Source organism: Aulonocara stuartgranti (genome assembly GCF_965226115.1).
Source record: "Aulonocara stuartgranti genome assembly, chromosome: 18".
Taxonomy (NCBI): domain Eukaryota; kingdom Metazoa; phylum Chordata; class Actinopteri; order Cichliformes; family Cichlidae; genus Aulonocara; species Aulonocara stuartgranti.
In genome coordinates, this window is record NC_138954.1 from 12,964,061 (window position 1) to 12,980,543 (window position 16,483).

The window sequence follows — 16,483 nt, forward strand, 5'->3', positions numbered from 1 at the left end:
AATAACGTTAGTATCTACACAGTAACACACACACACACACACACACACACACACACACAAACAAATCTACTTGCAAGTACAGTGTGCATGAATGTGATTCCAGGTCTGACAGTGAAAATGATAACATCAGTAGCATTAAGTTGTCGGTCTATTAACACACTTATGATTAATATTTTGAAAATATTTAATAATATGCTGACAAAAACACAGGCGCTGGAGGTGGTGGAATTGAAGATGTTAACACGTCAATTGGGCGTGACCAGGACGGACAAGATTATAAATGAGTACATCAGAGGGAGACTTTGAAGTGAGTGGTTTGGAGACTGCATTGATTGGCGCCGAAGGTTAATGCTTTTACTTTTGAAGGACACCGGAAGCTATGTGTTCCGCCGCAGTTAGCCTGATGTTTTCTCAGTCGGCGAGTTCACACACAACTACTTGGCAGAGGAATGCAGCACTCGTAGCCAGCCGTACTGTAAGTATCTGTAGTAGAAATCCCTTCACTTTTGTGTGACTAAATATATGCGTTGTTGTCAGTATTTGAGTTACTATGAATCCTTTTCTTTGTCTTTATTAAGCGCTGTGTTTCTACGGGACGCTAATGTTAGCTTCACAGCTAAGCTAGCTGGTTTCCGTCGTCGGGATTCCCTTTATTTCTTTCCTTAAATTCTTTAATCAGTGTTCAGATTGTAATAAGTTAACACGACGATCCCGTTTCACGAGTTTACCTTTGTGTTTGCTTTAAATAGGTCTTCCTTTGTGCCGTTTTTCTTTTATGATGGAAAAGTGCAATATAAACGTCGCAATTTAGCTTCTTTTTAAAGTCATTATCTGTGTATTGTCAGTTAAACATTGATTCATTTGGCTCGTAGTTTGTTATCTAGCCAGTGAAAGGTAACATAGTTGGTTGTGTAGTCCCTTTAATTGAGTCGGAGAGCTGATCCTGGGAAGGACATGATGTAGTAGGACTGGTATGCAGAGGTCTGACATCAGCTAAAAAGTCTCCAAAGCAGCGTTGACTCCAAATAAGGATGAAGAAGCCCTAAAGTGCTAACACTGTCTTATCACTTCCTCCATACTCTGTACTCTGTGGTGTCTGTGGCCTCTGTGTCACATATCCACGTTTAAGTTATTTTTTTATTTTTTGGCTGCAGGAAATCTGAAGGCGTTACTCCCATCATCATCATCGTAAGAGTCAGCACACCATGGCTGGCTTCAGGCAAGAGGATGTTGAGTTGTACTACGAGATGGGAGAGGAGCTGGGGAGGTAAGCTTTGTGGGCCTGTTTTAAAACGTTTAATTGAAAGCATTATATGTGAAAACCCTGCTTTCTTCTTCATTGCTGTCCTATCCAGCCGTTGTGCTGTGTGCTTCAGTTCATCTGAAAGTGTAAGAACACTTTTTTTGCATTTGTAAGACACATTTTTTAAGTTGTGTAAGCGATGAGTTTTCAGCTTATCAATGCTTTCCATAATTAAAAACAGATCTAAATGTGAAATGCTGCTTGAGATGGATTTTAATGCCAGGTTGGGACTGATCTGAACAGGGCTAGATATTTAATATGTGTGAGCAGCACTGTATTAAATGTCATCTTTAATTCTTTTCTGCTGTGCTGGATAGTTTGTGAATGAGTCATCACATTTTTGGAGATGAAACACAACTTTCTGGCTTACCTTTTTTTTTTCTGCAGTAATGCAGCAAAAGTGTGACGTCACTGCCTCTCAATGTGCCCTTGCACCTCTGCTGTAGTGTAAGAGAGGGGATGGTGTGTGTGTGTGTGTGTGTGTGTGTGTGTGTGTGTGTGTGTGTGTGTGTGTGTGTGTGTGTGTGTGTGTGTGTGTGCAGATACTAAATGGATCTAAACCACACTGTTTTATTTACAAATGTCTGTTTTATTCTATGTGGAATAAAACAGAATTTTCTTGTTTTTAGTTGTGTTAATGATTGTTTTGTTGTGCTGACAACACACTGTTTTGCTTTCTTGAGCTTCAGTCAGAGATTTTAACTTCTGTTTGGATAACAGACATTTAATTTAATTCTGGATGGAGCACTTTCAGTGGCAGAAACTTTTTGTCACTCATCCAAGTAACTTCTTCAGTTCAGTCTCTGCTGACTGCAGATTGCAGTACCACTGATTAACAATGGGCTGTGAGGTCAGTTTCATGATCATTGATCAATGCCCAAGAGTACCTTTGTTAGGACGGTGTTCTCTCTGTGTTGTAGTGTCCTGATGACACATTTGTGCTCTAGTGGATGATGAGAGTCAAAACCTTAAATGCTGATCCGTGTGCGTTGGTTTACGGTACACGTCGACTTTTAACTGTGCCCCATTACTGATGGAAATTTCACAGTCTAAGAAGGCTAGCACAGCACAGTTGGATCAGGCTTAAGCAGTATTTACACTTGTAGGCCAGTGGCCAGTGACTCTTTCAATGATGAGGATGTACACATCCTGGACAGGGAACATTTATGTGAAAATGGAAAGACCATCTCGGAATTGAGGAAGGAGCTCAGGGTACATCTTTCACCATGTTACAATGCTGTGATTGCAGGCCATTGATCAGTGGCCATGATAATATGCACATCAATGATCATGAAACAATTGTTAATCAGTGGTGCTAGTTTTGATCATCATCATGTGCGGTTTGTTGGTGAATTTTGGCTCATGCTTCTTCACTATGTTGCTTTAGTTTATTGAGACATTGGACATTCATTTATCACAGCTGTCTTGAGGTCTTTTCACAGCATTTCAGTCTGGTTGAGATGTCAGTTTTAATTTACTGTGGCAACACCTTCATTTTTTTTTTCAGTCATTCTGTTGGAGATTTGTTGCTGTGCTTGGGGCCATGTCCTGCTCCATGACCCAGTTTCAGCCAAGCTTTAGCTGTTGGACAGATGGCCTCACATTTGACTCTAGAATACGTTGGTATACAGAAGAGTTTGTGGTTAAGTCAGTGACTGCAAGGTGCCCGTGTCCTGTGGCTGCATTACAAGGCTGGATCATCACCCCTCCACCACAGTGTCTGACAGTTGATGTGTTGTGTTTGATTTTGCTATATGTTGGTGTGCATTATGGCCAGATATCTCCACTTTGGTCTTGTATGTCCAAAGCAGATTGTTTCTGAAGTCCTGTGGTTTGTTCAGATGCAATTTTGCAAACCTAAGTTTTGCTGCCATGTTTTTGGGTTTTTTTCCCAAAAATTTAACAAACTTTAACATTTAACATGTTAACTGAGCTCTCTAGAGTCTGAGATGTAGTTCTTGGGTGTGTTTTGCAGTTTACTTGAGCGTTGAATGGTCTGATGTTAGGGTGAATTTGCTAGGATCTAAACTTCTGGGATGACTTAATCCTAAAGATCAGCAAACTCCCAAAACGTCTGCTTTTATAGAGGTCCTCACACTTACTGTTGATTGGTTGATCAAGTACATTTGATGACCCTCTTAATTCCTATGGAAGCAGAAAGGGTGTGCTTTGTTTGCCATAGGACTAGGGCTGCCACGATTAGTCGACTAGTCACGATTACGTCGACTATTAAAATCGTCGCTGACTAATTTAATAGTCGACGCGTCGTTTGAAGCTTTGTAAGATCCCAAAAGACGCAGGAATAAGTAGTAGGATTTAAGAGCCACCATTCTCCCGAATTTCCACCCGGACAACAAAATTGAAAAACCATATCGCAGAATTCATAGCGCGACCCAGCCAATTCCAGTTTTCAACAATGGCGGCAGCTACTTAGTTTTAATATCACTCTTATTTCTCTTTTAACATATTTTCAGGTGAGAATGTAGCCGTGTAAACTTCAAATATCTGAGCCGACCGACACATCGTTTTCAAACCCCCGCGGTCTTTCACTACTCGGGTTAAACATGATATACAAGTCACTTTGATAACTTAAAAATGTTATTTTTTGGCTTTTTCAGTGTTTTATTTGTTCGTGAGTAAATCGGTTTGACTGAGATTAAAGTTATTAGATTAAATTAAATTTACCTTTATTAATCCCTCGGGAGGGTTCCTCCGGGGTTTTCACACAGCTGAATAAACATCAAGCAGAAAACTAATTAAAGAAAGTGTGAGACGGTCGAGAGTTTACGCCAGAGCCCGGTTATATTCTAGATAGCAAGGAGCAGACGGCAGAATTTCACTCCACCGAGGGAGCTCGTGCCATACTACCCGGGTCCTCAGGTGGAAGCAGCCTCTGAATTTGGACACCCCCGCTGTTTCCGGGCCGGTGTTCTGGGAATCCATCCTACCCGACAAACCATCCTACCCGTTGTTTCTGCGCATGCGCACAACACGAAATTAAATGGCGAACCATCCTACCTTTGTGAATGTGACCTACAACCATAATTTAACAGCTAAATTTAGTGGAAAATTGTCCTACCTTTGTGAATATGAGCCAGAAGCATACTTTAACGGCTAAAATTAAGTGGCAAATCATCCTACCTTTGTTAATAAGAGCTAGAAACATACTCTGACGGGTGAAATTAAGTGCCAAACCATGCTACCTTTGTGAATGTTACCTATAAGCATACTTTAACGGGTAAAATGAAGTGGCAAACCACCCTGGCTTTAAGAATATAAGCTACAAGCATACTCTGATGGGCAACATTAAGTGGCAAACCGTCATACCTACTTAAATTTGTGCTGGAATTACTCTGTGACTGCAGAAATGTGCATAAACTACCTACGGTAGGACGTTTTGCCAAAGTAGGATGGTTTGTCAGAACACGGGTCAATAATAACGGTGACATTTAATGTATTTTATCCGATAAATAAACACTGTAAACTGTATTTATCACCCCCCCCCCAACAGCCCTTTTGAATGTCTCTCTAAATCTGAGGTCTCAAGGTTGGCAAGTATGGCCACAACACCTCACTCTTGGAGCACTTTTTTGCCACATGTATCACAAACCACGTCTCAGCTGTTTGTGGAAGTAAAATACATCCGCACAATTACGCTCAGCCATTGTTGTGAGTGCGCACACCAAGGGGCTGCGAGACATTTATACAGCCGTATTTCGCACATGACTATGAAAGGCGGAAGAGGAAGTAGTTCCTTTGAATGTAGACGATCTGAATGTTATAGTTTCTTTCCACTGTGTTCCTGTTAATGATAAACTATAAATTTACTCTAAATTACTAAAATATCGATATTTTAATGTGAGAATCGATTCTAGAACATAAATGATTGGTATCGGAGGAATCGATATTTCAGGATCGATCCGCACATCACTACTGCTCAGTTGTCAACAATGGTGGCAGCTAGTTAGTGTTAATATTACTCTTATTATTCTTTCTGGGTCACAAAATAAACGTTTAACATATTTTCAGGCGAAAATATCTGCTCAGTTTATCAAGACATCACATATTTTCAAAAGCGCTCCGACGTTTTGTGCTCCGACGTGGGTAACGGACGTCTCACCAGCTCGATAGCTAGCCGGAGTTCAAGGCTCACTAGAGCCGTGAGAACACCGGACTCCCGGCAAATCGTTTTCAAACCCACCGCTGTCTTTCGCTACTCAGGTTAAATATATATAAGTCACTTAGACAACTTAAATATGTTATTGTTTGGCTTTTTTTTAGTATTTTATTTGTTCCTGAGTAAATCGGTTTGGCTGAGATTGAAGTTATAGTTTTTACACAGCTGAATAAACGTCAAGCAGACAGCTGATTATCAGCTGTCTGCTCTGTGTAACACTAGATACAACTGAGGTTATTAGCTAACAGCATTTAGAGGTCTTTGCTGATAAATATCTATGATGATAGACAGACATGCAGTGCCTTCTGCTTAAGAAACATCTTTTTTTTTTTCCCCATCACAACATGAGGTAGGAGAACATTGCGTTGACATCTCTCTGATCTTTCCTCTCTGCAGCGGACAGTTTGCCATCGTCCGTAAGTGCAAGGAGAAGAGCACAGGCATCGAGTACGCAGCCAAGTTTATCAAGAAGCGGCGGCTGTCGTCCAGCCGGCGGGGGGTGAGCCGCGAAGAGATCGAGCGCGAGGTCAACATCCTGCGCGAGATCCAGCACAGCAACATCATCACCCTGCATGACATCTTTGAAAACAAGACGGATGTGATCCTGATCCTGGAGCTGGTGTCTGGAGGAGAGCTGTTCGACTTCCTGGCAGAGAAAGAATCTCTGACTGAGGAGGAGGCCACGCAGTTTCTCAAGCAGATCTTGGATGGCGTTCAGTATCTCCACTCCAAACGCATCGCTCACTTCGACCTCAAGGTCAGCACTGAGGGGAAACTTGAGGGGCTCTTATACAGCGGTGGTAGATGACATGTTGGTGAGAGCAGACAAACACGGCTGCCCTGATTCTTTTGGGCTAAAAACATGGTAAAATATATTTTGGGCTAAATATCTTAACATTAATGAAATCATATTTTCAGGGAGGACTACTCTCAATGGGGTTAATGTACTAATCTCATTTTTGATAGCTAAAAGTTAGACATAAGCTTCTAATAAAGGAAAAGACTACTAATCTTTATCAATAAAGATACGGTGACCAAAGCCTTTAAACTGTACTGCAACATTTAACTTCACGAGGATAGAATAAAAATCGTATAATAGGATTATTTCTGTATTATTTTAGTTGGTGGATGATGGCATGTACAGGAGCAAAGCTTATTTTTATGGACTTGTATGCAAGCTGCTGACAGTGGTGATAAAATGCAAGTGTCACGGTTCAAAAGCTCAAGTAGAAAATGCTGCTTTGTCAGTGTCTAATGTCATCGACTCGCCCTCCTCCTCCTTTCAGTGATATAGTTGTTTTGTTTTTTTCTCCATTTTTTTTTTATCTTTCAGCCTGAGAATATCATGCTGCTGGACAAGAATGTCCCCAACCCCAGGATCAAGCTAATAGATTTTGGGATCGCTCATCAGATCAAAGCAGGAAACGAGTTCAAGAACATCTTTGGAACACCAGAGTTTGTTGGTGAGAGCCCGTGGCCTCCTAAATATTCACTTCCAGCCTTGTGCCAGATTGTTTCCATGCAGTGAGTCAGACCCTGTGAGAGGGTGATCGTGGCTTCAGATTACATCTGCTTTGAATTAAAGGGCTCATTCCTGTGTTTTACAGCACCAGAAATAGTCAACTATGAGCCACTTGGACTGGAGGCAGACATGTGGTAAGATACCAACCTGGTTTTTGTTTGTTTTTGTTTTTTTTTTGTTTCCCCCCCCACTTTCTGAAGCTGTGGTTTAACCTAACAGTTTTTACTGATCTTTATTTATCCTCTCGTCTCTGCAGGAGCATTGGTGTCATCACGTATATTCTGTGAGTGAAGCTTATAGTTTGTAAAAAAAAAACAGAAACCACCTGATTCTTCAAAACGGGCTCTAAAGTAAAGTTTCTGACTGGTTACAGGTTGAGCGGTGCCTCGCCGTTTCTGGGCGAGACCAAACAAGAGACGCTGACCAACATCTCAGCTGTCAACTACGACTTCGATGAGGAGTATTTCAGCAACACCAGCGAGCTGGCGAAGGACTTCATACGCCGTTTGCTAGTAAAGGATCCTAAGTAAGAATATCTTTATGATTTTTATCCAATGCTTGTTGATGTCACAATTCCAGAAATGTATTAGCTATAGCACATTGTTGTCGTCTGCTGTGATGAGCTTTTTTCTAGACTTGCAGAATTTTAACTTTTGCTTATTTACCTTGATCAATCAATCAGCGGTCGCTCAGCTGCAGCGGGAAGATAAAAAATTCTTAAATACGTAGTGTAATGATTGTAGAACATGCAGAAACTGAAAAAATGCAGCACACTAAATCAACAAACACGCGCATGGTGAATCTCTCTCTCTCTATATATATATATATATATAGATAAATATATCTATATGAATGTACAATTTGCATAGAATATTTGTATACTTCATGCAGATGCTGGCACTCACAGTGCCCTGGTCTTCAGCATTTAACCAACACTAATGGATTTTCTTTTGCAGGAAAAGAATGACCATTGATGACAGCCTTGAGCACCCCTGGATTAAGGTTTGCAGTTTAAGTCTTTGTTTACATCTTTATAGATTAAACATTCAGTGAAGTGGGAAAAAAATTGAAGAACTTCATGTGAAATTTCACATCTGATAATCAGGCCAACTGAAAATATGACTCTTTTTACTCCCATCTTTTGGTTCTTGTCATCAAATTCTTGCTCGTTTTTCAGACCTGTACCTTTTTACCTCTTCAGGTCATTAAGAGGCGGAACGTACGCCAGGAGGACAGAGATCACAAGACTGAGCGCCGGCGCCTGAAGACTACTCGTCTCAAGGAGTATACCATCAAGTCCCACTCCAGCATGCCTCCGAACAACACCTACGCCAACTTTGAGCGCTTCTCCCAGGTGCTCGAGGAGATTGCGGCGGCTGAGGAAGGCCTGAAGGAGTTGGAGCGCAACCAGCGCTCTTGCCGCGAGGACGTGGCAGCGCTGCTATCGATATATGAGGAGAAGGAGGGGTGGTACAAGGAAGAGAACCAGAGCATCTCTGGCGACCTGAACCACATCCGCCAAGAGCTGCAGCGCACGCAGACGCAGCGCAAGAAGTGCCAGGAGGACGCGCGGGTCACTATGCAGTCGGCCAACATCCTCAAGCGCAAGTTTGGGCGCCTGGAGAACCGCTACGAGGTCCTGGCCGAGCAGGTGGCCTCCGAGGTCCGCTGGGTGGAGGAGCTGGTGAAGTCAATATCGGCAGAGAAGGACGGCCTCAGCTCTGGCAGCACGCCGTGAGCGGCGCTGACATCCAGCAGTGAGGGTTTCATCATCAAGCTTTCATCTTGCCTGTCGTCTCTGCTCGTGCACTACACAGCGGAGTTTGAGAGGGTCAGTCGTCATCATAAGCTACGCCGCCGCTGTCGCCCATCAGAAAGGGAAAAAATAAATAAATAAAAATCCTACTTTTATGTCACGTTTGAGAGAACAAGAAGCAGAGAGGCAACATGTGGAAGCCATTCCTCTTTGAAAAATCATTCCTGTGTCAATGAATTTATTTAGATTTTTACTAATTTCATGTACTGTAATTCAGCTGTTTGCTTGTTTTGGGGTTGTTTTTGTTTGTTTTTTTTACACAGAAATGAATTCATTTGTTTACCTGGTTATTATTTTAAAAATTGGTCTTAACTTCCTGTTGCTTTAAAAGCCTTCACTCTCCAATCATCTGTTCCCGCCTCAGGTCACATGAGAAAGCTTCACAATATTCGGTGTATAGTTTCAGGTTTGAGGCATTAGGTGGTATTTATTTTTTGCCTTTTTACATTTCAAATGACTTTAAAATTCATATTTGGGACGTGTAACTATAAATTATGCAAACCCTCAGCACAAAATAAAAGTTTTAGGGCTTTATTTTAATGTCTGATTATTATTTTTTTAAGTTTATTGAACATTTCTGGGAAAAATAAACAGATTACATATCAAACAGAGGCAGTTTTTAGACTTTAGGGTTAGTTTTTCACAAGTTACATTAACAAAGGTTTTGGGGTTTGTTTTTTTTTGTGCACCTCAGACATTTTAATGCAAAAGAAATCACCAGCAAAGTAGAGCAATAATTATTTTAATCAGTTTTATTTCAATCAGAGACTTTGCAAATGTTATTTCTTATCTTTTCCTTTGTTTTGCTCAAAGTCAAAATAGTCTGGAAGAGAGTCTCTGTTTTACCTGTAATTGGTATCAAATTACATGTTTTTTCCCCAGTAAGTGTCCCAGGAAACAATTTGTAAGTTGTTGTTTCTTGAATGAAATGGAGCAGTGGGAAAACCAGATCTGGGAATGTATATACTCGTCTTTGCAGTGCCTGTAATCTCATTGACCTTATTGCCTCTGTGAGCACTCATCCGTCACCCAGTGAACATCATCTGCTCAGTGTCTTAAAACGCAGTGACTTTTGCACAAGCAGCCTTGTAAACCAAATAGTGTGCATGGAAACTCCGTACGTATGCTCTAAATCCCTGCGCACCTTAAATGCTCCATCGATGAGTTCCACATTCAGCCGACACATTCCACATGTACAGCATAGAAGGCATTGTTGTATAATCTGTAGTATTTTTCTGTAGAGAAATGTATCCATTTGCACCTATGAGTGTAGAGGAATTTTAATGTATTTTAATCTGTCTGTTGATGTAAGAAAGAGCTGTAAAGCATCTGTCCAGACTCGTTTCAAGCAAATAAAAGTGACACTTCAACCAAAGCTTACCTGTGTGTAGATTATTATTCATTTTATCACGCTAGCACAACACCATGATGCATTCAACATTACAGGAGTTAAATCGCTTAAAGTGAATACCTTTTTTTTTAAAAATAAAATGTCTTTTCTTTTTGAGAAACGTAAAAATTACAGTGGGGCAAAAAAGTATTTAGTCAGCCACCGATTGTGCAAGTTCCCCCACCTAAAATGATGACAGAGGTCAGTAATTTGCACCAGAGGTACACTGCAACTGTGAGAGACAGAATGTGAAAGAAAAAAAAAAAAAACCATCCATGAATCCACATGGTAGGATTTGTGAAGAATTTATTCGTAAATCAGGGTGGAAAATAAGTATTTGGTCAATAACAAAAATACAACTCAATACTTCTTAACATAACCTTTGTTGGCAATAACAGAGGTCAAACGTTTACTATAGGTCTTTACCAGGTTTGCACACACAGTAGCTGGTATTTTGGCCCATTCCTCCATGCAGATCTTCTCGAGAGCAGTGATGTTTTGGGGCTGTCGCCGAGCAACACGGACTTTCAACTCCCGCCACAGATTTTCTATGGGGTTGAGGTCTGGAGACTGGCTAGGCCACTCCAGGACTTTCAAATGCTTCTTACGGAGCCACTCCTTTGTTGCCCGGGCGGTGTGTTTTGGATCATTGTCATGTTGGAAGACCCAGCCTCGTTTCATCTTCAAAGTTCTCACTGATGGAAGGAGGTTTTGGCTCAAAATCTCACGATACATGGCCCCATTCATTCTGTCCTTAACACGGATCAGTCGTCCTGTCCCCTTGGCAGAAAAACAGCCCCATAGCATGATGTTTCCACCCCCATGCTTCACAGTAGGTATGGTGTTCTTGGGATGCAACTCTGTATTCTTCTTCCTCCAAACACGACGAGTTGAGTTTATACCAAAAAGTTCTACTTTGGCTTCATCTGACCACATGACATTCTCCCAATCCTCTGCTGTATCATCCATGTGCTCTCTGGCAAACTTCAGACGGGCCTGGACATGCACTGGCTTCAGCAGCGGAACACGTCTGGCACTGCGGGATTTGATTCCCTGCCGTTGTAGTGTGTTACTGATGGTGACCTTTGTTACTTTGGTCCCAGCTCTCTGCAGGTCTTTCACCAGGTCCCCCCGTGTGGTTCTGGGATCTTTGCTCACCGTTCTCATGATCATTTTGACCCCACGGGATGAGATCTTGCGTGGAGCCCCAGATCGAGGGAGATTATCATGGATTTCTAGTGTGGTTCCCCAGCTGCACCAAGGCCGATCAGCAAGCACTCCAGCGGGTGGTGAAAGAAGCTGGCAGAATTATTGGAACAAGTCTGCCAGAGATCAGTAATATCTTCCCCACTCGCTGTCTGAGGAGGGTGCACAGTATCCTGCGGGACCAACATCACCCTGCACGCCACCTTTTCCATCTGCTGCCCTCAGGGAGAAGGTACAGGTCTATACAGGCCAGAACATCCAGACTGGCCAACAGCCTGTATCCACAGGCTGTGAGGCTCCTGAACTCTCTGCCCCCCTCTCACGGACAATAACCATATCCAACTTCTTAATTGCAATGAACTGGTCTGCATTGGTGCATCATATCTTTATTCTCTTCCCCCTCCTGCCCCCCCCCCCCCTCTTTCTTAAATAGATAACTATCATATCTGATATCATATCTCACAGTACAATAATATTGAATGGGTTGCATTGTTGTATTTTGTCATGTTTCTCAGGTCTTTGTCTGAATTTCTACGAACATTATTGCTAAGGATTGTCTTATTGCATTGGAGTCACACTGGGTTAAATATGTACACTTGGGTTTTAAGGGGTATTTATTATTTTCTTCTTTTTTTTGGGTTGTATGGAAGCCCCAAACGCAATTTCATTGTTCTTGACAATGACAATAAATAAATAAATACTAAATTATCAGTGGTCTTGTATGTCTTCCATTTTCTGATGATTGCTCCCACAGTTGATTTTTTCACACCAAGCTGCTTTGCCTATTGTAGATTCACTCTTCCCAGTCTGGTGCAGGTCTACAATACTTTTCCTGGTGTCCTTCGAAAGCTCTTTGGTCTTGGCCATGGCGGAGTTTGGAGTCTGACTGTTTGAGGCTGTGGACAGGTGTCTTTTATACAGATGATGGGTTCAAACAGGTGCCATTCATACAGGTAACGAGTGGGGGACAGAAAAGCTTCTTACAGAAGACGTTACAGGTCTGTGAGAGCCAGAGATTTTCCTTGTTTGAGGTGACCAAATACTTATTTTCCACCCTGATTTACGAATAAATTCTTTACAAATCCTACCATCTGAATTTTTTCACATTCTGTCTCTCACAGTTGAAGTGTACCTCTGGTGCAAATTACTGACCTCTGTCATCATTTTAAGTGGGGGAACTTGCACAATCGGTGGCTGACTAAATACTTTTTTGCCCCACTGTATGTCCATAATTATCTGGACTATGACAAATTAGGTTTTGTCTCTGCCTTCAGCTTTGCATTTGATAACTGAAAATCATGCTGTGTTGGGCTGAAGTCATCGACCCATCATCAATATAAACACCAGCAGTCATGCATGCCCATACCATAATACCGCCTCCACCATCGCTGAAACTTGTCTGAGCCCCTCTCTGTTTATGCTCCAGGAAAAACCATGAGGTCTAGCTCAAACTTAATGCTATCCATCCCATGGACTCATCTCAAATCTCGTGGTGATAGAGCCTTCTCTGTGGCAGGTCCCAGACTTTGGAATAGTCTTCCCCTAAATATTATATTAATATAAAATAGATCTGCACAAATAGTTGATCCATTTAAATCACTACTAACAACACATTTTTATGCCCTGGCTTTTAACACACAAGCATTTGTCTTATTTAATAGTCTTAGTTATAGTTTTAATTCTTTTATTGTCCTATCATTGCTTTATATTGTTATTGTTTTACATCGTTTCTTTTTAATGGCATTTTTATATTGTTAAACACTTTGTGCAGCATCATCTGTCTGGAAATGTGTTACATAAATAAATTTCACCTTAAATCAAAATTCCTGTTCTCCAGTGTAACCGGTGGCTTGCACCTTGTTGTAAGCACTCTGTATTTACATCTGTGAAGTCATCTTTTGATTGTAGACCTTAACGGTAATACTAATACCTCCTAAAGAAGTTAGGTGTTGGAAGGCTGCTTTTGTTAACAGTGAAACAATTCTGTCATCATCCACTTTAGCCGTCTCCTGTGGTCTTTGCATTCCTTCATTTAAAAAAAAAAAAAAAAAAAAAATGAACCAGATGGTTGTTTTGGCCACTTTAAGGTTTTGTTGTCTCTCTGATTGGTTTATTTTAGCCCAATCATGACATAAACATTTCTTTGGCTCTCACATTAAGAGTTTGGGTGACTTCAGATCTTTTATGTGCTTAATTTGTTCACAAAGTGTCTATTTATTTGTCGTGAGGTTCAATAAACACTATCGCTTTAAAAAAAAAAAAAAAAAAAAAAAAATTCTGATACTTATTTCATTGTTTAGGCTTTACATGTTTAAACTAGTGTCAGCGTTAATCTCGTTAAAATGATGTTGCATTAACGCAGCAAATATCAGTTAGCGAGTAAGCACAGATCGCTCTGTGCGTGGGGCAGCCCCTCGCAGTTATGCCGTTAACGTCATTTTGACGAGATTAAACGCTGACAACACCAGTTTAAGCAAAAAAGGGAAAAGACAAAGAATGAATTTTAGATAAAGAAGGACCCTAAATCTCAGTAAAAAAATAAATAAATAAATAAAACATTACACAAAGAAAACACTGTTTTCTAACTGTTTTATTTGTATATTAATTATGACAACAATAAATAACAATAAATAACCTTGTAGTCAGTAAAACTTTCATAAGTCAGCACAACCGTTTGCTGATGGTGAACGTATCAAATTCCATCTTGAAGACAGGAGGCAATAATCTGCTTTGTAAACAGTGAGATTGTACCGCGTTTGTCGAATGTAATGATGATCATTTGTTCCCTTTGTCTACAAATGATACAAACAAAACAAAACAAAAAAAAAAACATTTAAAAACCATTTTGAAACAAATGGATAACTCGAGTCAGAACTGCTACGATCACTACAGCGAAATGACAAGCGGTGAGAGAAAGAACTGCTCATCTTTGTTGCTTTGGCTCACTTCTCATCTCAAAAATAAATGAAATCTGACCGTCTCAGCGTCTGTTAAATGGTAAATGGACTAGTTCTTATATAGCGCTTTTCCACTCTTCTGAGCACTCAAAGCGCTTTACACAACTTGTGCATTCACCCATTCACACCCATTCGCACAATGGGTGTGAATTTAACTATTTTAGGACATTTAGGGAAATCACTCCTGTTTATCAGAACTAAATGAAACTCCAGTTTTAGCTGTTTTTTGCTGTTCTACAGCAGCTCATAGTTTGTTTTAGAACAGATTTTATGGATGACTTTTAGGGCCCTTCATGGCCTTGTCCCAGGCTATATCTCTATCCTCTGAGCACCATATGCACCAGCATGCACCCGGGGTCCTTGGGCAAAGGCGCCAACCTTGCCTGAGGAAATCATGTCAGTAGAGTCAGCCACTTCCTTTAAACCTATTTTTATGGGAAGGCTTTTTTATATGAATTTCCTTTGAGACGTCTTTTTATCTCCCACAGTTCACAATCCCTGACATTTTTACTACAATTTATTGGTCTTGGAGTTTGTTTTATTCTGTCTAATGTCAAAATCTCACTGATCTCACAGGTGTAGCGTGAGTACTGAACATACTGGAAGATATGCACAGAAAATGAGCGCCATGTCAGTGCAGAGGAAGATATCGGACCACGTGAAAGTCAGACTACAGAAAGATGCAGAGGAGTTTTTCACCTTTGATATTGCAAATCAAAGCATTTGATGCAGCAGGCAAAATTTGATTGCTGTAACTGAAAAATTGTACTCAGTAGTTTGTTTCTATGGCAAATGTCACTTGGGCTCCATGGAGCCAGGCAGCGAAGAAAGGACCCATTAGAGCACGTCAGTATTCATGTTTGGATTTCTTCATGTTCTATTGTGAGTTTGATCCTTTGTTATATTTTTGAATCTGTTTTTGGTGCTCATTTGATTCCTGTCCCAGGTGAGAACTTTCAGGTTGTGTGTGTCCCTGTGTTATTTTCTCTTCATTATTCTAAACTCTTGTGTTCCTTTTGTGTAACAAATGAGTTTTCTGGTGTCTGTGTTAAGTTGGGGTGAAAAATAAAGTGAAAAAAAAACAAAAATTTTTTAAAATCACCTGTAGGTCAGAATTTCAACTTATCAACTCAAACTTCTGAGAAAATAATTTTCAATAAGATAATATCCCAAATTTTGACTTATTGACAGAAAAAAAAATAAAAGTTTTTGGTAGCATAAATAAACTTTCATAGATTGTGGTCTCCTGTGTGTTGCTTTGAGTTTTACCTCCTCCCCAGTGATTACCTAGTTTCTCTGCACCTGTGTATCATATCCCCAGCTGTCTCCACTTCCCTTATTACCCTGTGTGTATAAATAGTCCTTCCCCTGTTGCCTGGTTTGCTGCGAAGAGTTGGATTTTTATATGGTACCTTTTTGGTTTAAGTATTTAAATGTAATAAAATGTTGCATTTTAATCCTTCAATATACAAAAGATGGCAAATATAGCCTTTTGCAGTTTAACTGGTTTTGAGTGATTATGGGAAACTTAAATATGCACTGCTGAGACTTGTAAACGTGAAACTATCAGGAGAAACGAGCCAGAGCAGCTGAGGTAAAACTGTAAAATCATCTGAGAGCGAGTCGACTTTGAGTCCTTGGGTAATGGAAAGCTAAAACCCGGAAAAATAGTTGGCAGTGGTCTTTAAAAAAAAAAAAAAAAAACTGCAGTCAGTTCAACTCAGCGAGCTCTGCTCTCTTTTGTGACAGTGTTTAAAAATAGGCAGTTTAAAGATGAGCAGCACTTCCTCATTGTCTCTGCAGAGGTGAGCAGATCCTTGCTTTTCTTTACATTCACTAAGAGGAGGAATGTTACGTGTTTATGCATCTTTGAGGGAGTTGATGTGCGCGCAAAGCTTCAGTGCGGGTCCCAGTTTAAGGTTCATGGTGCTGACCAGGTGATCCTCTGTGAGAAGCAGCAGAGCCTGCCCATCTATTTCCTGGGAGCGAAACTCCTCGGCTACATCAGCACCACCTGATGGAAAGAGAACCGGAGTGGTCATTCTGTGTGACCTATAGCCTCGTTTTCCAGTTCTTAGCTGATAGATGTAGCACCCAGTGTGGTATTCTGCT

General features: G+C 40.8%; 2 protein-coding genes across 5 annotated transcripts in view; one reads left to right on the forward strand and one right to left on the reverse strand.

Annotated features, from left to right (window-relative positions):
* The first annotated feature begins 317 nt into the window (after positions 1-317).
* dapk3 (death-associated protein kinase 3) lies at positions 318-10,193 on the forward strand. The gene is made up of 9 exons (XM_082514493.1): positions 318-475; positions 1,155-1,267; positions 5,877-6,237; positions 6,814-6,943; positions 7,088-7,136; positions 7,259-7,285; positions 7,376-7,528; positions 7,959-8,004; positions 8,204-10,193. The coding sequence occupies exons 2-9, from the start codon at positions 1,206-1,208 to the stop codon at positions 8,738-8,740; spliced, it is 1,365 nt and encodes a 454-aa protein (XP_082370619.1). The 5' UTR covers positions 318-475; positions 1,155-1,205; the 3' UTR covers positions 8,741-10,193.
* A 3,793-nt stretch (positions 10,194-13,986) lies between these two features.
* The window catches only part of LOC309693535 (polyhomeotic homolog 3), an 82,893-nt gene continuing 80,396 nt past the window's right edge, over positions 13,987-16,483 (reverse strand). For all 4 annotated transcript variants that reach the window (XM_082512851.1, XM_082512850.1, XM_082512853.1 and 1 more), the window contains exon 15: positions 13,987-16,385. In XM_082512851.1, coding sequence (XP_082368977.1) covers positions 16,231-16,385 — 155 coding nt within the window. In that variant the 3' untranslated portion in view covers positions 13,987-16,230. The remainder of the gene's footprint in view (positions 16,386-16,483) is intronic.

Coding starts and splice junctions, on each gene's coding strand:
- dapk3 (XM_082514493.1), top strand. CDS start 1,206: ATGGCTGGCTTCAGGCAAGAGGATGTTGAGTTGTACTACGAGATGGGA. Junction 7,286..7,375: donor GGTGTCATCACGTATATTCT/GTGAGTGAAGCT, acceptor GACTGGTTACAG/GTTGAGCGGTGCCTCGCCGT. Junction 7,529..7,958: donor TTGCTAGTAAAGGATCCTAA/GTAAGAATATCT, acceptor TTTCTTTTGCAG/GAAAAGAATGACCATTGATG.